The 13,799-nt window shown below is 37.1% G+C and overlaps 3 protein-coding genes across 4 annotated transcripts; 1 reads left to right on the top strand and 2 right to left on the bottom strand.

The window, feature by feature from the left end:
- Window positions 1–1,220: 1,220 nt before the first annotated feature.
- LOC143592524 (QWRF motif-containing protein 7-like) lies at window positions 1,221–2,773 on the top strand. The gene is made up of 5 exons (XM_077072421.1): window positions 1,221–1,685; window positions 1,755–1,991; window positions 2,388–2,477; window positions 2,545–2,652; window positions 2,729–2,773. Exons 1-5 carry the CDS (start codon window positions 1,221–1,223, stop codon window positions 2,771–2,773), a joined length of 945 nt encoding a protein of 314 aa, XP_076928536.1.
- A 183-nt stretch (window positions 2,774–2,956) lies between these two features.
- LOC143592527 (large ribosomal subunit protein eL15-like) lies at window positions 2,957–4,860 on the bottom strand. The gene is made up of 3 exons (XM_077072424.1): window positions 4,670–4,860; window positions 3,408–3,605; window positions 2,957–3,333 (listed from the first exon to the last, which is right to left on the bottom strand). Exons 1-3 carry the CDS (start codon window positions 4,784–4,786, stop codon window positions 3,088–3,090), a joined length of 561 nt encoding a protein of 186 aa, XP_076928539.1. The 5' UTR covers window positions 4,787–4,860; the 3' UTR covers window positions 2,957–3,087.
- A 2,596-nt stretch (window positions 4,861–7,456) lies between these two features.
- LOC143592526 (autophagy-related protein 3) lies at window positions 7,457–11,921 on the bottom strand. Of its 2 annotated transcripts, none has more exons than XM_077072423.1 (10): window positions 11,727–11,921; window positions 9,313–9,383; window positions 9,021–9,137; window positions 8,780–8,946; window positions 8,565–8,650; window positions 8,349–8,400; window positions 8,190–8,255; window positions 7,861–7,988; window positions 7,636–7,768; window positions 7,457–7,476 (listed from the first exon to the last, which is right to left on the bottom strand). In XM_077072423.1, the coding sequence occupies exons 1-9, from the start codon at window positions 11,885–11,887 to the stop codon at window positions 7,672–7,674; spliced, it is 945 nt and encodes a 314-aa protein (XP_076928538.1). In that variant the 5' UTR covers window positions 11,888–11,921; the 3' UTR covers window positions 7,457–7,476; window positions 7,636–7,671. The 2 variants fall into 2 exon arrangements, 1 of the variants encoding a protein (XP_076928538.1); XR_013145940.1 differs by having other exon boundaries at window positions 7,466–7,476; window positions 7,622–7,768.
- Between the last annotated feature and the right edge of the window lie 1,878 nt (window positions 11,922–13,799).

The following is a 13,799-nucleotide window of genomic DNA, read 5'->3' as shown; positions in this document are numbered from 1 at the left end:
AGGCACATGAGTAGAATTGTTGGCTCTTATACGAAAGGCGTTGGTCTTTTTTAGCAGTTGTTGCTTGTTTTTAAAAATTGATCTGGTGCTATCTCGTTCATTTAGTTTGTTCTGATTCTTATGAAGAATAATACAATGTTCCACTTACGTAGCTACCTTGTTTGGTGGTTCAAACCAGAAGTCTAATATACGCTTAAGTGGTTGATAGGCCGTCATGCCATATCGGAACACATGAGGCCACACGATGGTTTGTTTCGGTGCGATCTAAATATGGGTTGGTTATTTTGACTTGGTTTGTCAATTATTTTAGTTTCGGTTTTCTTAATTGGTTACCCGCTAGCCTACTTTTTTAGATGAGAGTTCGGGCTTTCCTTGTTTCTTTTAACCACGAATTACACTACTCCTATGCTACATCATTTTTTTCCCTTAACTAATGACTAATAATTAAACCAGGACCTCCCACCAAGGAGACATGCAAGTGGCAATTTGTAAGTAGAGGTGCACACAGAACCTTGTTAACTGGTTTCTAATCGGTTCGTACCCGAAATTGTAACCGGTTACTAACCGGTCCAATCCTAACCGGTTACCAACCGATCCTAACCGCCGGTTAGTAACCAGTTTATATTATTGATTTGAAAACCGGTTAACCGATTTTTTTATTATTATTTTATTAAAAACCGGTTTTTTTCCTGTTCAGACTAACCGGTCAAAATCGTTTCTCTAACCGTTCAAAACTGGTTAGTTCCCGACCCGAACAACTGGCCTAACCAGTTAATTCCCGCAAAAAAAAAAACGGTTAGCATATTAACCGGTTAACCGATTTGTGCACCTCTACTTGTAAGCCTACAATTTTGGGTTTTAGCCCCTTAAAGGGATCCCAAAGCCCAAATTGGATTCAACTTAGGAAACAATATCCGGCAAGACATGCTCTCAAGTCTCATTGTCTCAACAATGCATGGCAAGTCAACGGTTGACCTCAATATAGATATATGCTAAACGTGCCCTCAACACAACATAACATGCATATATTAACTCAAGCCTCATTGTGTCAATTTCATTCATTTTCTAATAACCACAACAAATTCAAAATGGACCATCTTCGTCGAACCCGTAGTCATCACCCCGTCGGTACACGCCCTCCGTCTCTCCTGGCACATGGCAAAAGCGAAAACCCCGTTACGTCTCCTTCGTTCGCCTCAATAGCATCCAACAGAGTAAACATGGCCAGGAAAACTCGGTCAGCGTCCACGACTAAAACAAGAAGTTATAAAGATTCGGATTCGGATAATGATTCCATGGTACGCCTCCCAAATCCAATGACTATCAACACTAGAGTTAGTAGTCCCGCGGTCAAGAATAAGTCAACACAAGACCGCGGGACGAACATTTTGCCACGAAGAAAGCCTACTTCTCCGTCTGCTTGGGCGTTGTCTCCCGGACGGGTTGCTCCTTTCCCGTCGCCATCACCACCCGTAAAGTCGCCAAGTCCTGGCGGCAGGACTGGTGGTGAACGTGGTGGTGGAGGAATTACCGGAGTTTTTAAGTACTTTAGGCAGAAAAAAACGAAGTCAACCGAAGAGGCGGATAAGCGTAGTTTTACTTTGATGAATAATCGATTATTGCAATGGCGGTTTGTTAATGCTCGAGGTGAAACCACCATGTCTACCATTAAAACCAAATCAGAGGTAACTAACTAACAAGATCGATTTTGGCAAAAATGACAATGTGCTACTAACGGTTATGTTTTCATATAGAAGAAACTATTCAACGTGTGGCTCGAGATACTCGCAATAAGAAACTCGAACATGGTTAAGCAAATGGAAGTTGAGAAGCTCAAAAACGACATCAAGTTGCATCATATTATGAACTCGCAGTTGTTCTTGTTAGAAAAATGGTCGAGAATGGAGGCTAATAACTTTGAAGCCGTTGGTCGAGTGGTTAGAAAGTTATTCGTGGCATCAATTAACGTCCCGTTGCTTCACGAATCTAAGGTATTGCTATTAAGTTACCGCTAGAGATGCGAATCTAAGGTATTGCTATTAAGTTACCGCAAGAGATGCGCAAATAAACCAGATAACCCAACCAACCCGAAAATTGAACCGAAACCGAACCGGTTTGAATTATGTAGAAACCGGTTTGGAACCAATTTTTAGTTTTCTCCACCAAAACCGGTTCCAAACCAGTTAACCAAAACAAAACCAGGCAAAAACCTGAACCGAAAATGATCGTAACTTGGTCAAGAAACCGGTTTCAACCCGAACCGAAACCGATCATAAACCGATTTTGATTTTTTTGACCAAACCAAACCGGTTTTGAGTTTTAAACCGGTTTGTGCACCTCTACCGCACGCTTTACATACAACAAAACTAAATATATTCTGTAAACAGGGAGATGTTGCAGATGTTCGTGACGCACTAGACAACGCTGCAACGCTCTTAAAGAATATCAAATGCACAATCCCAAAACTCACTTACGAGGTAATGTCTTGAAAAACACATTCAACTGAAATAAAAAGGTTAAACGAGCTGTATTTTCTTGAAGCAGGCGGAGAAGTCATGTTATCTGCTGACTGAGCTTTCGATTATCGCTAAAGAAGAAACAGAGCTACTGACCGAGTTACAAACATGGATGACTAATGTTGTGTCCCTAAAGGTGTTTACTGCTTTCATTTAACTACATATTATAACTTCATGTTTAACTTTCTAAACAAATTATTATTATTACACAGGCAAAAGAGCGAAGTTTAAGAGGTCATCTGATTCAAACAAACTGAAAACACTAAGGGCAATTGAGTGTTCGGACCGCAAACGAACGACCCGTATCTCATGTTGTAGTTTAGAGCGACAATTTAACCGCCTTTTTTCCGGTGAACTAATGATATTTTAGGTTTTTTTCTCACTATGTTCAATGTTTCACACAATGTAATATCAAAACAGAACATAACAAGTTTATCAAATATCTCAAATAACAAAATCATAGATCGGTTCCGACAATAATAAACCAAAAACATCCTGAACTTGAAAACAGAATATCTTAAAACTAGTAGATAAAACGAACAATACCATGCGATAACAAACCTTAAACTCATCAACGGTATCGGCGGAGAGACAAAGTGTTGTTCCTCTTCCATGTCGCCCTGCGTGAAGGGCGCTGCTTGTGGTTCAAGTGTCCCTTGCCACGCAGACCACGGTACTTCTTACCAGCAGATGTCAGCCCACGAAGCTCTCTGTGCTTGTGAACCGGCTTGCAGATCCAGTTGCTCCTTGGGCTGTTGCGGACTGCAGCATGAGCCGGGTCGACCAAGATCACCTCAAAGTACTTATAAGTTGAATCCTGCATTACAGACTAGTACTTAGCACCCAAACGCATTGATGGCGTCATGAAACTGATATACTATTATACCATACCTCATTGAGCCAGTATGAGTTGAGAACCTTGAGACCGGCCAATTTCCTACCGGCTCGTTCTTCAGCAACAGACCTCTTGCTACGTTGGAATTTGAGTTGGGTCACACCCTGGTTGGTTGGCTTTCCGTACACGATACCTTTGGGAACTGGCCTCTTTCTTCCACCACGTCTCACACGAACTCGGTAAATCACATAACCCTAAAAGACAATAAAAGAATAAATTTGCAACTCAAATGGCTGTGTTAAGGGCTGCTCACAAACTGAGCCAGCACAAGCTAAAATATAAATAAACCAGCTCATGCCCGGCTTGTGTATTTTAAAGAGTAAAAAAATTAAGCTTGAGCTCAATTAAATTATTTTATCTAACTGAAAAATCAAACTCAAGCGGCTTGTGTATTTTAAAGAGTTAAAAAAATTAAGCTTGAGCTCAATTAAATTATTTTATCTAACTGAAAAATCAAACTCAAGCTCGTCAAGCGTAGAAGTGCAAACAAGCAAAAGCCACTCATGAGATCAAACTCAGTTGTACTTAAATGAGCTTGAGTTCGAAATAGAGCCTAAAAATAAACTTATTTAATAAACAAGTCCAAGCTTCACTTGTCGACCACGAACCGGCTTGCAAATTTTTTATATAATTTTTAAAAAACTAATGATATATTATGAAAATAGTAGGTAAATAATTAATATTTTGCTATATATAAAAATTATAACTAACAAGCTTCACTTGTCAACCACGAACCGGCTTGCAAATTTTTTATATGATTTTTAAAAAACCAATAATATATTATGGAAATAGTAGGTAAGTAATTAATACTTTGCTATTTATAAAAATTATAACTAAAAAAGATAAAAATAAATATAAATACAAGTAATATAAGTTATATTTAAGAAAACAAGTCAAAGCTGATCCAAGTTTACAAAACTACTCACCAGCCGAGCTCGAAGCTCAAACTTAAAACAACTTCTCACGAACCAAACTCGATCTTGAGCACGTCTTGTTAACACAACTAATCAGGCCAGCTAGCTAATCTTAACTTTTTATTTTTTTAAAAAAATACTGAAAATAAAACAAAAACAAATATATTTTTAACATGTTTATGGAGTTATATGTAATATGTTCATGAACGTGATTAACTTTTTATTTATAAAAAATAATGAAATTAAAAAAACATTCAATAAAATTTATAACACCATATGTATTACGTTTATGTATGTGCACACACAAAGTAAACCTGCATAGATCTGAATAATAATAATAATACCTGTTTGGCTTTGTAACCCAAACGACGGGCCTTATCGGGTCGGGTCGGGTGAGTGACCCGAACAATAGAGGGAAGCTGACGGTACTCCCAGCATCTGACCCGCTGCATAAACCTCATGACATCCGATTGCTTCTTCCTCCATAGCTCAGACACGTAAGTGTAAGCACCTGTTAACAATAATCATAATAATACATCTAATTAAACAGATCGAATCAACAACAGTGATAAATAATAAGAATTTGTGATGATGAAACAATTGAGAATGTGTACCCATTGTTGAGGTCTGATGATCAACGGCACAGCTACGGCTGCTGCTAATGAGCGTTAAACGTTAGGGTTTTATGGCATTGGCTTATAAAGATACATACAGGCATACATTTGTTTGGGCCTGGACTCCTACTGTGACTTATTGGGCCGAATAGTTGGATTTATAAGTTTGGGTTTAAAACCGGTTTCACCCAAACCGACTCAAACCGCCAGTTTCAAGACCGGTTTCCCTGAAGATCTACCAAACCGGTTAAATCGGACCGAACCAATGTGACCAGGCTGGCCTATCTTGCTTCTAAACCGGTTTATAAACTGAACAGGTTTGAGTCAAACCGGTTTTGACTAGCGTTGACCAAACCGGTTCGGTTCGGTTTGGGTTTAAAGCCGGTTTTGTACACCTCTAGTTAGTAATATTTGAAAAAAGGGATTTGGATTTTAATAATCCAAACTTTGTCCAATTAGCCGATATTAATCCCAACTTAAAAATTCCATTGGTTAATCCGAACTTTCTTTCTATTGGCTTCCACCGAGCATTTTCATAACGGAGACTAACCCGGTTAGTTTTAGGGCAAAAAAATGTCATTTCTCCGCTCCACCACCGTCGTCACCTTCGCCGCCGACACCACCGTCACCTCTGTCGCCACTGCCGCTACCACTGCCGCCACCGTCACCATTGCCGCCTGGGAATTTTAAAATTTTATTTTATTATTAATTAATATATACAGTAACGGAAAAATAAATCAACAATACATAATATTATTTATATATATTTTTTAAGTATAAATATATAAAAATTCGTTAGTAAACGAGCTGAACTCGAGCATGAAAAACCACTCATGAGCCGAGCTTGAGCTCGTCTCGATTCGTTTGCACCCCTAGTTGAAGAGAAAAATAAATTTGGTTTATCCCTAACAAATGTTTTTTTACCTCATCAACTTGAAGAAATCACATATTTTGCCCAAAAACTAGTTGGGTTAGTATCTGTTAGGAAAGACTCAATGGAGGCCAATATGATGAAAGTTGGAATTAGCATAGAGAGTTTCTTAAGTTGAGATTAATGATGGCCAAAATGCCAAAATTTAGATTATTAAAATCCAATATACCTTAAAAAATTGGATTAATAATTTAAAATTATGTTTCATTGGACCTCAAAACCATAATGTGTTGATATGTGGTGTAGATATGGAAATACCAGACGTATCCTAAACTTCTTGCTCCCGCGGCCGACTGATGGAAATGGACTGACTACTGCGGATATTCGTTTTACTTTGTCTACACTAATTTTTGTACACAAATGCGTGGGTAATACCGAGTACTCGGTAAATTATAGACCACTTCAAATCTTCGTTTGCAAGAGATGATCGGCTCCACAAAGACTTTGACTTATATTTGGAACAAAAATAAATAAATCTAAATCTATTTTTTCTTTAGAAAGACGAACAAAACATATAATTCCTATCATCATTATACTATATATAATTGAAAACCTAATGGTACAGTGATTTTGGTGGGCCCAATCACAACATGCCACATAGCAGCTGCTTGCTAAATGCCACATTGATTTTGGTGGTTCAATCACAGCCTGTCACGTATGAACCCATCATCAGGAGGAAACCAGAAAAACCCCTTGCCTAAGTATTGAAATGGGGAGGTCTTAGGGTTCAAGTCTCACTTGTGATAAAAGTAGAGATTCGAGGTTGAGGTAAGGGGTTTTTTCTGGTTTCCTCCTGATGATGGTTCATACGTGACAGACAGGCTGTGATTGACCCACCAAAATCATTGTGGCATTTAGCAAGCAGCTGCTATGTGATATGTTGTGATTGGGCCCACCAAAATCACTGTACCATTAGGTTTTCAGTTATATATAGTGTCTCTGAGCGTCTCACCTCAACCATTTTGGCTAGGGATCATTGGCAAACAAACAAATAAATAAATAAATTTATATATAGTAAGATTTTGTCTTTTTCATGTATAGGGTATGTGGGTGCTAATTGCCTTAGGCTTTATGAGTGTTTGATCGTAGTTGTTTAGTCTGTAGATGCCTGAATATTGGTGTTTAAGCTCTGTGAGTGCTAGATCGCCGATGCTTAGGTTCTATTAATCACCACGTGTAGGATGATGTCGTTTAATTAGCCCGTTAATTATACCCTGCCATCTAGTTTATGGCTCATTTTTCGCATTTACAACTTGACAACCCATTTAGAACCCGCCAACTCATTTGAGCTGTTTAGATAAATAAGAGCGAATAGAATCATACTCTGTTAGCATGACTTATGGTTCAAGCCATTCGGGCCAAGACTATGCATAGACCATGGATTCACAAGTTACCATCATTCATTATACACCACAAGACAAGGCAACTTCAAACAGTTCCAAATAAATATAGGTAAATAAAATATAACTTTTCCAACAATTTACACTCCCAAGAACTTAATATACAACAAACCAAGCACCCAACAAGAGAAACAATCCAACACCAACTTATACCATGCTAGCTTTGCTTTGCAGCAATACTCCTCGAGCCCATCTCCGCTTATGACCTAAAGCAAACCAAAACATGACAAAAAGCGTTACAGCTTCAACCCGAACTTGAATGACAAGTTACCTATCCCGACTATCTTGGAATCTCTAGTGACATGGGATTAAGGAAACATGACAAAAAGTGAGATTTTATCGGGAACACACCTTTCAAGCAGTACATGTGTAACCTCAGAGGGAAAGAGATTGTGTATAAATCAGGTGCTGGAGCTCCCGAGATCAAAGTCCATGGTGTAATCATATTCAATGGTTGGAATTACAGTAGCAACAAATTTCAAGAATAAGAAGAGGTACCTGTTTCAACATATTTCAATGCTTTATAAACTAGAACTAGAATACTAAGTAATTGTTGAATTTATACATATTCTAGTTATGAAAAAAATTACTTGTCAACTTGTGGCTCAAGTCCTGCAGCTATTAAGGGTTCGATTAGTTTCTTCATCACAGCAGCATGTTTACACGGATGTACAGATGCATGTTTCCCAGACAAGTGTGGATGGTCTTCAATAGTTACCTGAATATGATAAAGTTCACAAATAACAATATATCTTTCATATCAAAAACACTAGTTATAAATATCAATATCTTTTTAATATCAAAGCAGATTACAAAATAAACAGATTTAAAAGACCGTTCAAAACGGCTAAGTAAAAAATTATAAACAGAATATTTGAGAACTTGAAGAGCGCACCACTAATAAGTATGCAATGCTTACCGTTTTGCGAGCATGATCTTGACTGACATCCTCTAAAACTAATTCTGGCTCAAGAAGCATCCTTGACTGTAACAGATAATGAGCAAAATGGTAATTTGAGTGCTCATGTATTTGAATATTCAACTCATATTTGTGTTTCATATGATTGATGTTTCTAACCTCATCATAACCTGTAAGCCAAACACGAGGAGTTTGATAATATTTATCATACCTGAAAGAGACATAACACTGGAATGTCACACAAACAGCAAACTAAAAAGAATCTAAACAATGAATACTTCATCATAAACAGCAAAACCAGGAGAACTAATACAAATAAACTTTAGACGTACATTAACATTCACTATAAAACATAACTAGTGAGATTATACTTACGTGATGCTGACATCATAAGTTCGAGTCCTTAGAATATGGTCATCATCAGGCTCATGAGCAACAAGATATGTAGGCTGAAGGGTTGCCTGAATATTGCAATGGGAACTTTCAGCAAAACTTTCTAATCTGATGATGATATTAATAATAATAATAATAATAATAATAATAATAATTATGATTATAATAATAAGAACAAGAGAATGTAAGTATTTTACAGGATCTGCCTCAACAAGATTGTCGGATTCGTCAAATTCTTCCATGTCAGGAATGTCATCATCTTCCTCAGTGCCAAAATATGAAGGAATTGACTGGATTGTACTCTTCTTGCTTATTTCTAGGGTTTCCATAGAAGGCACATTCTCCTCCTCATCATCTTTGGTGTCTATAAAGATAGTCAAATTAAGTTTAAAATATATTAAAGAAATTAATATTTATAATCTCTAGAAGGATACATACCTTTTGGCTGTCCATGAGTAGCTAGCCAGCCATCATTATCTTCATCATCAAGCAATATCTCACCACCAGCAGCTTCATATTCTTCTTGTATTGATGCAACTCTTCTCAAACAAGGAACTGAATGAAGTCCATATTAAATTTAAGACATATATTACATTAAAAAAATTTATATACTGTAAGTACACATTCATGCTTCTTTTTGTATAGAAGAATTGATTCAGGAGTTATGTGACCATAATATACTAGAAATCAGAAAACTCAAATCTGAATGCAAATGTTAGCACTACTTTACCATTTCTAGTGATCAAAAACTGTTTATCAGATGGCAAATATGACTTCCTCTTGCTTGGATCACCTGACTCCCTACAAAGAAAATGAAAGTGAGTTAACTCATTCTTGTTTACACAACTCAGACAGAAGCCAGTTGGTAAAAACTTCCAGAGAGACTTATAGAATCTAGATGGCTATGATTATAGGGTATAAATTACAATGGTTAATTTTTCACTCACCACATGATAAATTTATTATATACCTTATGCTTGTTTTAAAACTCAAGAGTGCTACTCACTAAAAGAAACTTCTAGAGGGAACTCAATTTCAGAATTCTAGGCCTAAGAGAATTTAATTGAATGAAGTCCTAGGGTGTAAGTTGTAATGCGCACATTTCTCAGAAATAAATTAATTTCATAAGAATAATAAGGCTACCCAAAGATAAAGGAATCTAATGAAGTACATATGATCCGTATATATAACACTGGCATAAATAAAGTACACATTTTCTTTGTTCCATCAACATGATTACTTGGATGCATTAAAACAACAATGCGAGCTTAAAAGCTTCAAGTATAGTAGATCAATTACAATACTCTGCGCTCCTATTATTTGAGGAAATGAGAAGCCCTTTTAAAGCAATAAGTCAATAAGACGCATTTTCTTTCACACACAGCATTAATCAGTGTAAAAACTTTTGGTGATAATAAAAACTTTTGGTGATAAGAGCAATAAACTGGAGTTATCTATATAGCCCATAATCTATAGCCATATAGGCTACACTCCATAGTGGAAAGAGCAACTAATTTTTTCAGGAAGGTAAGAACATTGTTTAGCTGCTTTAGCAGGTACATATGTTCCATTATGAAATTGTAAGATTGAAGAAAACCGATTGTATGAATAAGCCTAGACCTATATGAGGTCCTGAGCATAAACTATATGCATATTTTACACACTTCTCTCATCACTTGCTAATAAAGAGAGTATATTGTATAGGACTACACCATGTTTGTTAATGTCACCTAAAAGGCTAAAAGTATGGCGAAATATTATTCTGGCATGTGCTTAACACAGTTTTAAAGCCTTTAAGATATTGAAAAGGTTGCGAGTCCTATAACAAAAGTAAAAGCTAATTACTCTACCCCATAAACAGCTTGCAGTGACAGGAAAAACCACCCTAACACCCAATTTCTTGAATGCATTCTAAACTTGTGTAAGACAACTGCTCTAGTATGCTTCTGTCGTGCTTTTACACAAAACTATAGCTTCAACTATAGAACACAGTTGATCCAACTGCCCCAATTACATCATGTTATGAATTCTAAGTCCAAATTTCCCAATCTTCCAGCTCTCAAACCATTTAACCATTTCTCTCATTCAACCTCATTGGCTCCTGCTTTCATGTACATCTATCTCATATGATACTTTCTCATAAGACTTTGCGCTTGAGGGTGTGCAAAGTTGGTTCGGCTTAGTTATGGAAGATTGCTAAACCATAACCCTAACCCCAAACATAATCGAATGATTGGTTAACCGTCGGTTTCATTTAAGTTCGGTTAACTGTCCAATGTATACTTTTTATTATTTTTTTCCCTTGTTCTGGTTGAAAATGGTTCGGTGACAGTGTTCCAAGCTCAATTAAGAATTTCAAACCCAAAATATTCCGGTTCCAAGCTTAGTTATACACAATCGCATCATAAATTTTAAACATTCGAAGCTTGAAATGAAACTATATAAAAAACTGAAATAAAGGTATAAAACTCGAAAAAACACAAACATACAAGGTTCAGTTCAGCTTCGGTTAAGTTTCAGTTAACAAAGACGCATTAACCATAAACATAACGCTGTTCTCCACATAGCCACGTCATCGCCACGTATAAAACGGGGCTTCGAAGCCCTTCTCTATAAACGCCCCGCTATGGTTTAAAGTCCCTTGGGCGCCCCAATACACACACACACACAGAGACACACACACATATATATGTATGTGTGTGAGAGAGACAGAGGGAGAGAACGGCGCCCATCGTCGTAAAGCCACCACCCCCTTCTGTGCCCCTCGGCGGTGTGCCGTGCCTTCCGTGCCCCAAGCCCCCCCTCCACGCCCCACCTTCCGCGCCCCTCAACGGTGTGCCGCGCCTTCCACGCCCCAAGACCACCCCCCACTTCTGCGCGCCCCTCAGCGGTGTGCCGCGCCTTCTGCGCCTCAAGGCCGCCCATAGCGGACAGTCTAACCAAATATTAGCTAAACCATAATCATCGGTTTTGTTCGGCTATGGTTTATTTCGGTAAACTTTTCTGTTTTTTTCCTAGGCAAATTACCTTTCAATCATGTTTCAATGCTAATTTCAATGCTAATATAATAACATCTACTTATGACAGACAGTTTAATCATCAATTATAAATAAGCAATTTAACGAAACTGGAAACCGAATATACCATGACCACGTAGGACATTTGGAGACGAGATTATCACCGGCGATAACAAACTCCTGAACGCTTAATACGCCTTTCTCCTTGAACGCAGATACAGTCCTAGGGTTTGTGATCCTCTCTACCGTGCCTTTAAACGCCTCGTGAAGCTTCTGCGATAGCACCATATTCGATCGATTCACCGCTGTAATTAGATCTGAATCCAATTGAATAATGAATTGAATTAGAGGATTGGAAACCCTAACGGATGAAACTGGGGATGCTTTTGGTTTGGGGATGATTTACGTCGTAATTTAAGTTTACGTTAACGCGAAGGCCGGCTCAGATATCGAGTCCGAGCGTGAGCCTTATAAACTCGTTTAATAAACGAGGCCGAGGTTCACTTATCAAACTCAAGCCAGCTCGCGAGTCCAAACAAACCTGTCATTTATATAATTTTTAAGAATATATATTTAATAATATTAATTAATATATATAATGTTATGAAAAAATAAATAAAAATAATTAAATAATATATATTATTTTATAAATAAAATTAAAATTATAATAGAAAAAAGTATATAAAAATAATTATAATTATATAAAAATAATTGATAAATAATAAACAAGGCGAGCCCCAGCTGAGCTGGAGCTTGAAAATCTACTCAAGAGCCGAGTTCGAGTTCTGTGTAAGTTAAACGAGCCGAGCTCAAGCCTAGTCGAGCTCGGGCTTGGCTCGTTTGCACCCCTACTTATAGGAGGAGTTTGTTTAGGCTTGTTGAGCTTGGGTTTTGGAACACCTTTGGGTATACCGGATACTTTGGATATACCCGTCGGATACTTAACGACAGTTTTTAGTCTAATTTGTTCATGTGTTAGATACGATAAGTCAATGCGCCATCATTTTTCCATAAGGTTTGATCAAAGTTCACAAATTTTTATATTTTTACAATGTTTTTAGAATTTTCTTATATTTCAAACGAAAAACACATTCATTTAGTATTTTTCTAATATTTCCCCCCTGAAAATAAAAATAATGAAAGAAGATAAACGAAAACTGTACAAAGAAATAAAAGTGATCAACCGAGCAATTGAATTTTTGAAAACCTCTTAAAACCGTTTAAACCAAGCAAATATATAAAGCGTGTTTTATCAAAGGCTTTGGCAAAAAGATTAGCCTTTTGAAATCCTTGTGAATTTTCTCCAAATAGATTAACTTCCTTTTAAAACAATTAAAGCCAAAGTGACATCCGATTTTAATGTGTTACATTTTCGAATGATGAACATGGTTCGTATTAACACGAGCCTTAGTACGCCTTTGGGTATACCAGATACTTCGGGTTTCGGTTATACCCGTCGGGCTTGGGTTTTATTGCCATATCTACTCACGAGACCAGAAGTTCGTACACTTAAAATATAGGGCTGCTTGTCATTATGATTATAATAACTATTAAAATGATAGTTTTGCAAAGCGTGCCCATGATTTTATTTACGAGATACTAATGTGGCCTTATTGGCAAAATGGTGGTGGTGCTTTAAAAACAAGAAAGGGAGGGTGATTGTGTCTTGGTGTTTCTAGCGATTTGCTAGATGTTTTTATAAATTTTTCATTGATCGTTAAAAGAAAACTATGACAACTTCTGACTTCTATTTAAAAAAAAAGAAAACTTAAAATTAACTAAATACATTTTGTGTCCTTTTTAATGTGGTGCAGTGGTAGAAAGTTTGAGTTTTTTAATGAAGACACAAGTTCAATCCCCACTAGCAGCACTTTGGAGGGAACATGAGTGGTTCAATGAAGGAAGGCTCGGATCTTTGTGATCTCCATTCGATCATGAGAGCGTATGAGTTTTACCACCAATGGGCCTTCAGGTGGGTGGGTGTTCCCTGGAACTAGAGATAAGTTGGAGGTGTTTAAGGACTTCGTACGGCTGGGATGGGCCAATTGGTGGTGCACTTTTACCATTGGGTCACCCCGTATAAAATATCTAAGCAATTATCTGATTATTGGCCGTTAAAAAATCCCTTATGCATTTTGTAGTTTTATTTTATCATATTTTTAAAATACGACTTCACTTTTTTTTGTTCATCTTTCCATAT

Source organism: Bidens hawaiensis, unplaced genomic scaffold (assembly GCF_021521415.1).
Source record: "Bidens hawaiensis isolate Kalapana, Puna unplaced genomic scaffold, B.hawaiensis_p1.1 tig00041019_1, whole genome shotgun sequence".
NCBI classification, from domain to species: Eukaryota; Viridiplantae; Streptophyta; class Magnoliopsida; order Asterales; family Asteraceae; genus Bidens; species Bidens hawaiensis.
Note: the sequence above shows the minus strand (reverse complement) of the source record. Positions and strands in the feature narration are given on the sequence as shown.